The 11,909-nt window shown below is 38.5% G+C and overlaps 2 protein-coding genes across 2 annotated transcripts; one reads left to right on the forward strand and one right to left on the reverse strand.

Annotated features, from left to right (window-relative positions):
- Window positions 1-427: 427 nt before the first annotated feature.
- Window positions 428-7,532, reverse strand: LOC110047941 (60 kDa heat shock protein, mitochondrial-like). The gene is made up of 10 exons (XM_089284232.1): window positions 7,398-7,532; window positions 6,085-6,289; window positions 4,992-5,244; window positions 4,438-4,520; window positions 4,246-4,341; window positions 3,866-3,959; window positions 3,158-3,326; window positions 2,508-2,853; window positions 1,819-2,082; window positions 428-1,147 (listed from the first exon to the last, which is right to left on the reverse strand). The coding sequence occupies exons 2-10, from the start codon at window positions 6,286-6,288 to the stop codon at window positions 890-892; spliced, it is 1,767 nt and encodes a 588-aa protein (XP_089140358.1). The 5' UTR covers window position 6,289; window positions 7,398-7,532; the 3' UTR covers window positions 428-889.
- Window positions 7,533-7,776: 244 nt separating this feature from the next.
- On the forward strand, window positions 7,777-10,527 carry LOC110047914 (10 kDa heat shock protein, mitochondrial-like). The gene is made up of 5 exons (XM_089284240.1): window positions 7,777-7,873; window positions 8,267-8,332; window positions 8,601-8,693; window positions 9,624-9,713; window positions 10,198-10,527. The coding sequence occupies exons 1-5, from the start codon at window positions 7,871-7,873 to the stop codon at window positions 10,243-10,245; spliced, it is 300 nt and encodes a 99-aa protein (XP_089140366.1). The 5' UTR covers window positions 7,777-7,870; the 3' UTR covers window positions 10,246-10,527.
- The last annotated feature ends 1,382 nt before the right edge of the window (window positions 10,528-11,909 follow it).

Here is an 11,909-nt window from a genome sequence, read left to right on the forward strand (position 1 = left end):
CGTCTAACATGTCATGAAGAGCCAGCCACACACACACACACACACAAAAAAACATCACGAGATCATGATAGATCATCTTCTCTTGAAGACACTTTTGCCGTTCAAAAAATTGCCCAAAAAAATTGAGACAGGGAATATTTGATAATCAACTTAACAAGCAGAAGAATGTGTTCGAAGCAATCGTTTTCATTGCTATTAAAAATTATGAAAGTGTCCGTTAGTGTTGTTTTGGAATTGGTATCTCTTAGAGATGAAAAACAATTTCATGCCACGCCCACAAAACAGTATCTTGGAACCTCTTAGGAGTTCTTTCAAAATTTCTGACAAGCACCCCCACCCTTTTTGCATGGGATCTTCCTGGGTGTCAACCGTGTGATATGCATTGCTTCAAAGTTTGGAAAACCCATTTAAGAGCAGAAAATCACGATCACAGTTTGAAAAAATGATTTTATTAAGATGCAGCACTTGAGGCAAAATCAAGTCAGCGACACATGGTTTTAGCATTGCAGGTAGAACGAATGCAGCTATACATGAATAGGCTAACATTAGCTATTGCATCTACAAAGTCATGATTAAGACTGCATCTTCTACAGCAGAACTTCATATGTTTAGTTCGCCTATAACATGTTTACACTAACCAGCCTGCTAGCCTACAAATGTAGCCAGTTTTCATCCATTCTGTTGTTGTCTCACACCAGTTGCTATTGCAGGCCAACAGTCTGTCTGCTTTTCAAGAAATTGCACTTGAGTACCAGAGAATAGAGACTACAATCCAACGATTATTCGCACAACCAGAGCATGATATAACCATGATTACACTTAAATGTTTCTGTATAGAGATGTGCAAGAAGTGAACCAAGGCTTCTCAAATATTATCGCATTCATTGATTTACAATCCGCCCATCCCGCCCATTCCTCCCATTCCGCCCATGCCACCCATCCCGCCCATTGCAGGCATGTTTCCATTTTCATCCTTGGGCATGTCAACAATGACGGTCTCTGCTGTCGTCAAAAGGGAAGCAACACCAGCTGCATCTGTGATAGCTGTTCTGACCACTTTGGTAGGGTCAATAATTCCTGATTGGATCATGTCGACGTATGTGTTGTTCAAGGCATCATAACCGCTGTTACCCTCCATGGAGTTAACCTTTGCAAAAAAGATAAGTACACAGCGTTTTGCAAACAATACCACTACATAATATTCGATCAATATTTTAAGCCAGGAAGTTTGTGCAAAAAAGGAAACTGCACCAGTTAAGCTTACTGTGGACCTTCAAGGGACAATTTTTCCAAAACATGATTTTTTCACATCAAATTACTGATTACTATTTTGTCTGCATTTTCAAAAACAAAATTTGGAAAATTTGTAACATATGCAAGTTTGCCACAAAGAAAAATTAAATGTACATCAGTAGTTCATGAATCATTTTAAATTTTTATTTATACATGGCCCCACAAGCCATTTGAACCTGAAATCTTACTGTGGATGAATAATTAAGTTAGTTCATTGATTGATTGATTAATATTTAATCAACTAAGTCAAGTGCTATAAGCTAATAAGAAAGTGTCAACTCAGTTCCTTGTCACGTTTGAAGAAGCAATTTCATCAGCAGACTCAGATGATTTTCAAGCTTACATGTGTAAGTATTTAACAGCATTTGACTTTCAATGATTGTGTGCATCCTCTAAAACCCAAAATGATTGATACAACTTGTCAGTTGTGGTACTTGACTTTAAAACAGTGCACCTGACAAACATTTGTTTTGACTAAGGACACCTGCAGTCAGCCATGACGTTTCACCAATAAACTAAGATTACCTTCTCAACCACAAGTGCTGCTTCTACACCTGCATTCTCAGCAATAGTCTGACACGGTTTACGCAGAGCTCTCCTGACAAGTTCTACTCCCTTGCCTTGGTCTTCATTATCAGTCTTGATGTTGTCGAGGCTTTGATTGCATCGCAATAAGGCAACACCCCCACCAGGTACAATGCCTTCTTCCACAGCAGCCCTCGTGGCATTCAGAGCATCAGTGACACGGTCTTTCTTTTCGTTCACTTCTACTTCACTAGAACCACCAATCTATAAAACATGATTATCAGCATCATGCTAGAGTTGAGACAACATGCAGCCAGGATTTTCAACAACTTTTAACATGCAAGTCTGAACTTTCCAAAAGAGCAAAGTGAGCTAAAAATTTGACTGCATCTTGGGTTAAAAACTGCTGTAAAAGTTTTGGCACTCGACAAGCTTCTGAATGACAATGATTCAAGAACTTTGTTTAATAGAAATGTCAACTGGGAGCTAGGGGGGATAGTACTTACAGTAAAATTGGGTGGGGGCGGAGGTGTGAAGCAAACTTCTTGAAACCTTAACCCTATTTCAGACCAGAATGTTTGACTTTCCCTACCCTGTTTCAGACTTGACCCAAAATTTGATACCTGATTTCAGATCTGAAACTTCTAAAAACATACCCAATTTCAGCAAGAGTTGACTTAAGAGCATACCTTCAAGATAGCAACACCATCAGAAAGTTTAGCAACTCTTTCATTGAGTTTCTCCCTCTCGTACTCTGATGTTGTAATTTCCAGTTGTTCTCTCAGTTGTGCGCACCTCTTTTCAATGTCTTCTTTAATACCTTTTCCTTTCAAGAACAGGGTATCATCCTTGGTGATTGACACTTCTCCAACTTCACCAAGATCCTGAATTTGGACATCTTCAATCTTTGTTTCCAGAGCATCATCACCAAACACCATACCACCCGTAGCGATGGCCATATCCTCAAGGGTGTTCTTGCGGTTGTCTCCAAAACCAGGAGCTTTCACTGCTGCCACCTGAAGACCAACCTTGAGCCTACAAAGGAGGAAATGCTAAATTTGTCAATCTTAAGCAGTGATTGCTTCTTATAGGGCATCTCATGGACCGTTACCTCTCTACTACATCATACCCAATGAATTACAACAACAGAGATGACAACTTCAAAAACACTGAAATCCGGAGGGCTCGCTACTTTCAGGGGTTGCTACTTTCAGGAGTAGTAAGTGGCCACAATAATTTTACTTTACCTTTGGGGAGTCGTTACTTCCAGAGGTTCAGGGTAACACAATTGAGGTACACTACAATAAGAAACAATCGAGACTTTCTTCTTGCCATTTACCTGTTCAGGACAAGGGTGGTAAGAGCTTCCCCATCAACATCTTCAGCTACAATAACAAGAGGTTTCCTGTGTGCACTGGCAAGCTCAAGTGCTGGAACAATCTGCTGAATGGAAGAGATCTTCTTCTGGCAAAGGAGAACCAAGCAGTCCTGGTATTCGACTTTTTGTCCTAAAAACAAACACCAAAGAAAGATATTCAGTTTGTAAACAGAGTGAAAGTTGGACTCTTGGAGTGCTTTCCACTATACCAGACCGACCAGTCAGAGACCACTAAGAATAACCAGGGAAAAACGGCACAGCATTTTCCAATGAAACCAGGCCAACCAGAAGGAATGGTTCTTACTACTTTTTATTCCTTTTCTGAATTCCCTACATAGGTGAAGTAGGGCAATGAACCAGTTTGTCAAAATAGAATGGCAAATTTTGGTTCAACCAGTCCGATCAGTCAAAATGGACCACCTCCAGAGGTGGTCACAAACAGATCTAGACCAAACAAAAACATTCCATTTGACTTCTGACCAAAATTTTCAGAATTTTTGGAATAATAGAAAGCACCCTTGATTTCTGCCTTGCAAGAAATCAGGATGAAAAGGTTTTCCAACAAAAGGATTTCACTTTCATAAGTGGAATATTTGAAAATACACAACACAATCTGAGAAACCGAAAACTAAGTGAGTAGAACTATTTACAACTTTTCACAAGCCACACCTTTGGTTGTGTTGATAAAATATGGGGAAATAAATCCACGGTCGAACTTCAGTCCTTCAATCAGCTCCAACTCATCATTGAGAGTCTTGCCATCCTTCAAATTAAAACACATCGCAAAGTATCACCATTTGCTAATGTATAATTTGGCAACTAGTTTAAAATTAAGTCCCCTCAATCAATCAATCAGTCAATCAATCAATCAATCATTTATTTATTTACTCATGTATCATCTAGTGAGCTAAAAGCTTGTTCAAAATACATACATGCAGATAAAAAACGATAAGAGAGAAAGAGACAGAATAAAACTAGGGAGCAAAAGATTTCAAAACTTTTTTCTTTATAATGAACATAGTCAAGAGAACATAAATGATGCTCATTACCTTTACAGTAATCACTCCATTCTTGCCAACTTTCTTCATGGCTGAGGAGATCAATTCTCCAATTCCCTTGTCTCCATTAGCAGAAATTGTTGCAACCTGCAAACAAATTAAACCATCCTATAAATATTGAATTTCACAAAAAAGTGAAGAAGATCAGGTTCTCAAGAGCTGATAAAATGGCTACAATTTTACCTGGGCGATTTCTTCTGGGGTAGTCACAGGTTTGGACATTTTCTTCAAGTTCTCAATGATTGCTTCAACTGCCAGCATAACTCCTGAAAACGTATAAGAAGTATATTGGGCTGATCAGAAATTTTTAGGTGGCTCAGGCTTTATCTGATTCCTTACAACATTCTTAAACAGACACTCAAAAGACATTTAAGACTAACAAGGACTTTAGGGATGATGCCATTGAATTGGTTTCATCTATTACTTCTATTTTTACAGATTTCACGCTGGATTGATCTAAACCATCAACAGAGTATGATTATTTTTATATCTTCCAACTGTTCATTCAATCCTACAATATAACTTGATGTGAACGACATTAGCGTTCTGTCTTCAACATCCTAAATGTGACCAAACTTGCAGTTTACAATAAGCATCCCCCCACCCACCCCTTACATAGGAGAACCCTTGGGTTGTAGGATATTAATATGTCATGAGAGTTCTGCCAGGCAATACAACTCCTGCTAAGGTAGACCTTAGGCTTTCTAGACTTTGAAAGCAATGTTAACCACGCCCACCTCGTCTGACTTCCTGTGGATTGGCTCCTTTGGACACCATCTCGAAGCCTTCCTTTGCAATGGACCTAGCAAGGATAGTGGCAGTTGTTGTTCCGTCTCCAGCTTCCTCATTAGTGTTGTTGGCGACATCTTGCACAAGACGAGCACCAATGTTTTGATACTTGTCTTTGAGTTCAATTGCTTTAGCAACAGTTACACCATCTTTGGTAATCTTTGGGCCTCCAAAACTTTGTTCAATTATTACATTTTTACCCTGAAAGAAAGTAATATTGAATCAAGGGAAAAGAGGTTTATTTATTGACTTGTTGTTCAATCACTAAATAAGGAATTAAGTTGTACTGAGTCAAACATCTCTGTCTGAAAGGAAAATGCAACTGGAATTTAGGCATGATTGTTTCAACAAACTACAAGCACTATACAGCATTATACTTTAGTGAACTACCAATTTAGACTAATACATCTAAAGTAATGTGCATTTGCCACTGCAGCAAGTTTGGACAGTTGAATAATGATCAAAGAAGAATCAGGCCTTTATTAGCTCTCACTGATAACAGGCTAACACGCAAGACATGGATCATGTGTACTAATAAAATTGAGATATTGATTGAGTGTAGACCAAGTGTTGGCTGAGTATTGAAAGGCATCTATGGTCAAGTGTCAATGGATACCTTTGATCAACACTCAATCGACATCTTGATTGATACTCAACCAACACTCAGTCTATGCTAGACCAATGTCTCAATTAACACTCGATTGACAGTTGATCAATAGTACGCCAAGTGAAGACCAACTCATCAATCAACACTGCACGGCATGTTTGCAAAACTTAGTCAACTCTCAACCAACTGTTGACCGAGATGTTGATCGAGTATCAACTAAGGTGTCGATCAAGTATCGATAGAGGGTATTGAGCATCCCTCGACTGCGGATTCCTTTACTATGCATGATCCCAAGATACTACCCTGTCAAACTTTTTGTGGCAGTTGATTTAACTTGATTAATTTTAAGTTGGCAATCTACTAAGTGTTTTGGTTGTCCGCTGACTTGGTACAATTAAGTGTTCATAGAGAAAATCCTTTTGGCTGTACTGTACCTTTGGACCCAAAGTCACTGCAACAGCATCAGTCAAAGCATCAACTCCTTTTAGCATGCTTAATCTGGCATCTGCACCAAACTTTAGCTCCTTAGCAGCCTGTTGCTGCTGAGAAGTACTGAATCCCATGACGAGTCTAGGGGTGAGGAGCTTTGGAGAAAACAGCTGTCGAGCTGGGCGGATAATGCTAGGTAGACGATACATTCTAAAGACAAGAATAATCCCAATTTATTAACACTGAATTGACCTAAATAATAGGCTTTGGTTCATCATGTTACAAGATACTGAGAATCAAGACATTCCCTTAAGTCTTGGATGGTCCTTTGACTGATTTTGCTTAAAACATCTTGCTGCAAAAAATGCTAGACAGAAAAAACACAGTGTAAAGTTGGAAAAAGGGAATTCTTATTTTTTTGCATATGTTAAGGTGAATTCTAAGGAAATCTGTGAAGAGAGACTTTACCAATCCCTTTTAGAAAAAATAATGAGGTTAGCATTTTTGTTGGGGGTTTAAGGCTAAAGTTATTATTTCCGAAAAATATATAGCTTCCCCCAGTTTTCTTTTTGGATTCCAGTAGCCCTTGCAGAGATCTTTTGGTGCACAGCCTCATCCAGACCAGACCTTGGCACCATCTCCCTGAGAGTAAGATTCGTGATTTTCAGATTTTATGCACATTAAATGGTGAGCAGTGAGAGCGTTGAAGGCAATGTAGAGCAGGGATGTTCCCAGAAAGGAGGAATAAAACTGGACACATTCTAACCCTTGCTGTATCCTTAACAGGGGGTAATAACAATATTCTTACTTACATGCATATTATGCAATCCACTAAAATGTTACACAGTCACACTACACATGATAAATTAAAGATAACTCGTTGAGTTCCAAATGCATTTCAAGTGCTGATGGTTTCTTGATTTTTCATTTCGGCTAGATAACCTGCCATTCTAGCAAATAAGACTTCTTGGTTTAAATCTTGAGAAAAAAAAATTGTAGAGAGGTTACAAAGTTACTCCCTTGCTCTGTTAACTGTGCACGCAAATTAAAACGCAATTTCATGCCAAGTTCTTATTTGCAGTAATACATTCGTCAAGCAGATAACGAATACAACGCTTCTAAATACTTTTAACCAAAAATCACGATTTTTTTCACAGTTAGAAGTTTGATTCCAGGAAAGGCTGATCTGAAAAACCACGTGTGTGTATAGGCTGATTTGACATGCGATCTTTACCGGACCAAAATTGCGGCCAAAAAAATCGCCGTTGAAACGTAATATTAATATACTTAATAAAATTCAACTGATCAAAACTCTCACCTTAATATTGCAGACAGTGATGACGGGTTTTAGAGTTGATTAGGTGCCCAAAATTGTGCAAAATTCGCAGAACACCGATGAAGTCTTGAACCTCAGTGGACCCACGTGCCGAAAAGGACGAAGAATCTACTCGGCATGCTCTGTATAGGAGCAACTATTCCCCTCTCGGGTGGGGACACTTAGCGAAAATATTGGGTAAACTACTTCTCGCTACATAACGTTTCTAAGACAAAATTACTTCGGAAAAGTGTTCAAAATATTTATAAGTTAATTTCAGTCATGATAATTCTTTCTTAAACTTGATATTACCAAACCAAAATAACTACACGGATTATGATTTTGATCCCTCCCCTCCCTACTGTACATTTAGACACACCCTCTTTATGCGATACGATTGCGCAGAACTTGCTCTTTTCCACGTGTGAATTCGATATCTCCGCCGGTTGGAAGGCTTCGTGCTTTTTCTTGTGAAAATGGTAAGTATTTCCGCAGCTGAAGATTGAAAACTAAAATTTACAATTGCAATTACTCTTGTTTAAGCCTAGTAAACCTTAGGAACTTTTTCAATGATATTATTGGGGACGTGGATAGCATTATAAAAACAAGTTCAGAGTCCTCCTGAAGATCCTTACGACCTCACGATCCACCATAAGTCTTAAATTGTTCTCAGATTATTTTATGGAGAAGATTGTACACTATTCTTTGATAACGATTTCAAGAACGTTGCAAAGTTTTTTTATCCACCTGACGTTAATTTTTGTCTGACACAAGAAGCTTATGAAAGGATTGCATAAGACTTAAATTATAAGTTTAATTTTTTTTTTTGGAACCAGTGTGTAATTAGCAAAATGCATTTTTCTCTTTTCAAGGCTGCCATACGAAGATTCAAGCCTCTTTTTGACAGGATTTTGGTTGAAAAGTTCCTTCCAGAAGTGGTAAGATTTTTTCTTTTCCATGACAAAGTGACAGGTCTATGCATATATTTATTTTTCAGTGGTTGTTTTTCAGAAAAGTTGACTTCTGAAATGCACCCTCCCCCCCCCCCTTATCCCCTCTACTCCCCTTCCCTCCAATGGGGATCAGAATTAAATTTGCTAATGGCAGAGGCAAATGAGGTTGTACATAAGACAAAATCAGCCACAGTATATATGTATACAATCATGCACACTAAACTGTGTGATTCATTTTTTTTTTTTTTTGTAGAAAACCAAGGGGGGTGTGCTTCTTCCAGAGAAAGGCGTTGGATCAGTATTAGAAGGAACAGTAGTAGCTGTGGGGCCTGGAGCCAGGGATAAGGTGAGAATTGTTGGGTTTCATGACAAGCAGATCAGTCTTCGTTTACCCTGCATAAAGATCAACAATCTGCCATTCTTTAGTGGCACTGATTCTGCAGGGCACTAACAAATAGATTTGCTTGCTGGGGACATATTACAGTCTGGGTCATTTTTTGGGATAGAATATCTGGTTTTTCAGTTTTGGTAAAAAAAATCTGTTGGGTGTGGCAAATACAAGTTTGTGAATTTGCTGTTTTAGCCATATTGTTGGGCAGTTTTATGGTTTTGAACAATATTTGTTGCAAATTTTCATGCCTCCCTCCTTGCCAAACCTATGATCATGTGTGCAAAACTATTCACTGTTCCATTAAAACTGAGATCAGAGGGTAAGAATGAACTAAGTTGTTATTCAAAAGGAAAATTCCATTTCCTTGTGGTCATCAGAGAGGTGGCAGTGACATAACAATACAAGACAATGGCCATCAAAGGCAGCCATCCATTGTCTCGTGTTTCCTTGCACGTATTCATGCGAGGAATTGCGCAGGCTGGTCAGCTCGACTGTTAATCAAAGACTAGACGAAAGCTCTCAGTAAGTTTCACCCCTTGCCTCTTCTCTCTTCTCTCTTCTCTCTCTTCATGTGCAACTGTCATGAAACCTGAGAATGTCTCCCGCGATGAGATTTAATAGTGAACTACGATAATGGAAACTCGAGCTATAATCGGTCAAGTGTCACATTCACAAAGCAGACAAGATAATATTTGAAATCCCTTCTAAATGACTCAAAAAGACAGGATTACAAGTAAATAACAGTACTGACAGTTATTTTTACTGCTGACTCAGTGTTTGGGTCCCCAGTGACTTGGCCTTAATTAAAAGGAAATCAAAGCAAATGCTTAACCCTTTCCACTCCAGCCATTTTTAAATTTCACCAAACTTTGCTCTAACTTCTAGAGTGGAAACGTCGTTCCTGTGAGTGTGAAGGTTGGCGACAAAGTTTTGCTGCCAGAATATGGTGGAACAAAAGTGACTATGGAAGAGAAGGTATCAATGATCATTTGAGCAGCTGTCCTGTATTTCATGTTGGTTGAAAACGTCCATCCAGATTCGCTTAGCTTTGTTGTTACTACCAAACCACCCAATACTAGGAAACAAGAAAACATTTTTAAAAGCATTTTGATCTTTGTACTTGTGTTTCTCTAACCAAAGATTGGTGTGAGTCTGACCCCTCTGGAAATTCTAGTTAGCTTGAGTTCATACTTTCCCAGAAAAACAAACTAGGCTTTTAAATCCCCCTCCTCATAGCATTCCTAATAGCCTTAGGAAGGTCTGAAAAATTCTTGAACGGAAACAATGTTTGAAATGTGGCCTTGTGTGTTAGCACATAAACACACTAAAGCTTACACCCTTTGAGACAATATTTGTTCTAGCCTGCAAGTACAGATATCTGCAAGGCAAGCTTTCTGGGTTCTCATATTCTAGAATCCGTTTTGCGTATTTAATTAGGTTTGTTTCTTGTTCTCAACAGGAATACCACATCTTCCGCGATGGTGACATTCTTGGTACATTTGAGTAAAGTTGGCTTTCATTCAATCGCTTATCTAACTGCCTTGTTGGACAAGAGGAATAATTGCAAGTCTGAAATAGCTTTGAATGACACTTCTTGGCAGCAAAATCAATGAAACTGTCCATTGTGCAATATCATAGTTTGCATGGCTAACTCATCTTATAGACTTGACTATCTCTTGAAACTTCAAGACAGCACTTTTCTTAGAACTCTGAGTTTTGTAACCAAGTGAGTACTTCTAATGTCTAGCTAGGCAATGGTTTTTTAATTAAAATTACAATGAAAAGAGAATGCATAATGCGTATAGTTTGTTTTCAGTTTGAAACTCGGCTGGATTTTCACATGTCCGAGTAAGGATTCATCAAAAAGCCAAATGAATGGGCTTTTTTTTCACAGTGCTTGAATGTGACAGCATTAGTTCTGGTGTTAACTTTGAAGTTAAGTTGTTTTACAGTTGGTATTTTTGCAGCTAAAACTGGTATAATAATGTCTGCCTACTTAGTCTGTTCTCAGACTCTCTATTTTGTCTAAAGTTTCCCCAAGATCATAATTTTCATCCTTTCAGATACTGCCCGATATAATTTAGGGAGTGAGGGCCAAGGTGTTAATGAAAAGGCGATGACATAGGGGAGGGAACTAAAAAGCGTCCTTTTTCTCAAAGAAGTTTCATTTTTTTGCATCTGCTTCATGACCGCTCTAGTGCTCCCCACTTAATCTTGCATGCTCAGAGAAAAATAACTTGTGGCACAAATGTCTGTGGGGGTTATAATTATTTTTATTGTTACCGGATGATTGATTAGACTTCAAGCATACCTTTCTGTCTTACTCCACCAAGCGCACAATAGAAATACCCAAGAGGAAATTTAAATGGGGTATCTTGTTCTCAGATTTTATGCAACCGTTTTTTTTTGTTTTGTTTTTTCGAGTGCTTTTTTGTGGGCACTGTCCTTGCAGAACTTGGAAAAGAGGGCTTGTTCATTGACTAATTGAACACATTTCCAAACACCTTGAAGTTGGTCAAAAATACTCCGCTATGCATCATAGTTTCAATTCTCTTCACCGTGTTTGGAAATGTGGTCAAACATGGTCTTTCATGTTTGATATATATTACTTCAACAAAAATTTTCATCAAATGCCAACTTGTCACTAGGAGTACATATCATTACCTCCACTACTCTCCCTGCCCTGCCCTTCCCATAACATAAATAATTCACAGTGGTAAAAACTTCTGATGCATATTAAAGGTTTCACAAAACGTTCCCAAAATGTTGAAGACAAAATAAAGATCAAGTCTGCATAATATTTGATCCAAAGAGTCCCCTATCACCAGAGCCATGCCAGTTTCAGTAGCACAAAGCAACAAGGAGTATTTTTACTCCTGGATAGAATTATGATAGTTCATCAAATGATTGCCTTTGAACATGTAACTTAACCTGATTGTGTTGTTCGAGAAGGTTTCCACGTCCCTCCCACGGAAGGTTTATTAGTTTGAATTCCCCACCCCTCTGGAAATTCCCATTTAGTGGCTTGATACTTTCCATTAAAACACTTAGTTTTTGAAAACCCCCTCCCCCTTTGAATTTCTATTGACCTTGTAATCCTTGGCATGGGTATGGATATTTTCTGGAACTAAACATTACATGTAAGAATGAGCCAGGTGGAAGTCTTTCAAA

The sequence above is a fragment of the Orbicella faveolata genome, unplaced genomic scaffold (genome assembly GCF_042242905.1).
Source record: "Orbicella faveolata isolate gen_17 unplaced genomic scaffold, um_ofav_v1 contig_13, whole genome shotgun sequence".
Classification (NCBI taxonomy): Eukaryota; Metazoa; Cnidaria; class Anthozoa; order Scleractinia; family Merulinidae; genus Orbicella; species Orbicella faveolata.

Bases quoted from the DNA above. Each gene is read 5' to 3' on its own strand.
- LOC110047914 (XM_089284240.1), top strand. The intron at 8,333-8,600 runs GTAAGATTTTTT...TTTTTTTTGTAG, and splicing joins AAAAGTTCCTTCCAGAAGTG to AAAACCAAGGGGGGTGTGCT. The intron at 8,694-9,623 runs GTGAGAATTGTT...TCTAACTTCTAG, and splicing joins GGCCTGGAGCCAGGGATAAG to AGTGGAAACGTCGTTCCTGT.
- LOC110047941 (XM_089284232.1), bottom strand. From the start codon at position 6,288: ATGTATCGTCTACCTAGCATTATCCGCCCAGCTCGACAGCTGTTTTCT. The intron at 4,342-4,437 runs GTAAAATTGTAG...ATTTGTTTGCAG, and splicing joins CCCCAGAAGAAATCGCCCAG to GTTGCAACAATTTCTGCTAA. The intron at 2,083-2,507 runs GTATGCTCTTAA...CATGTTTTATAG, and splicing joins ATGGTGTTGCTATCTTGAAG to ATTGGTGGTTCTAGTGAAGT.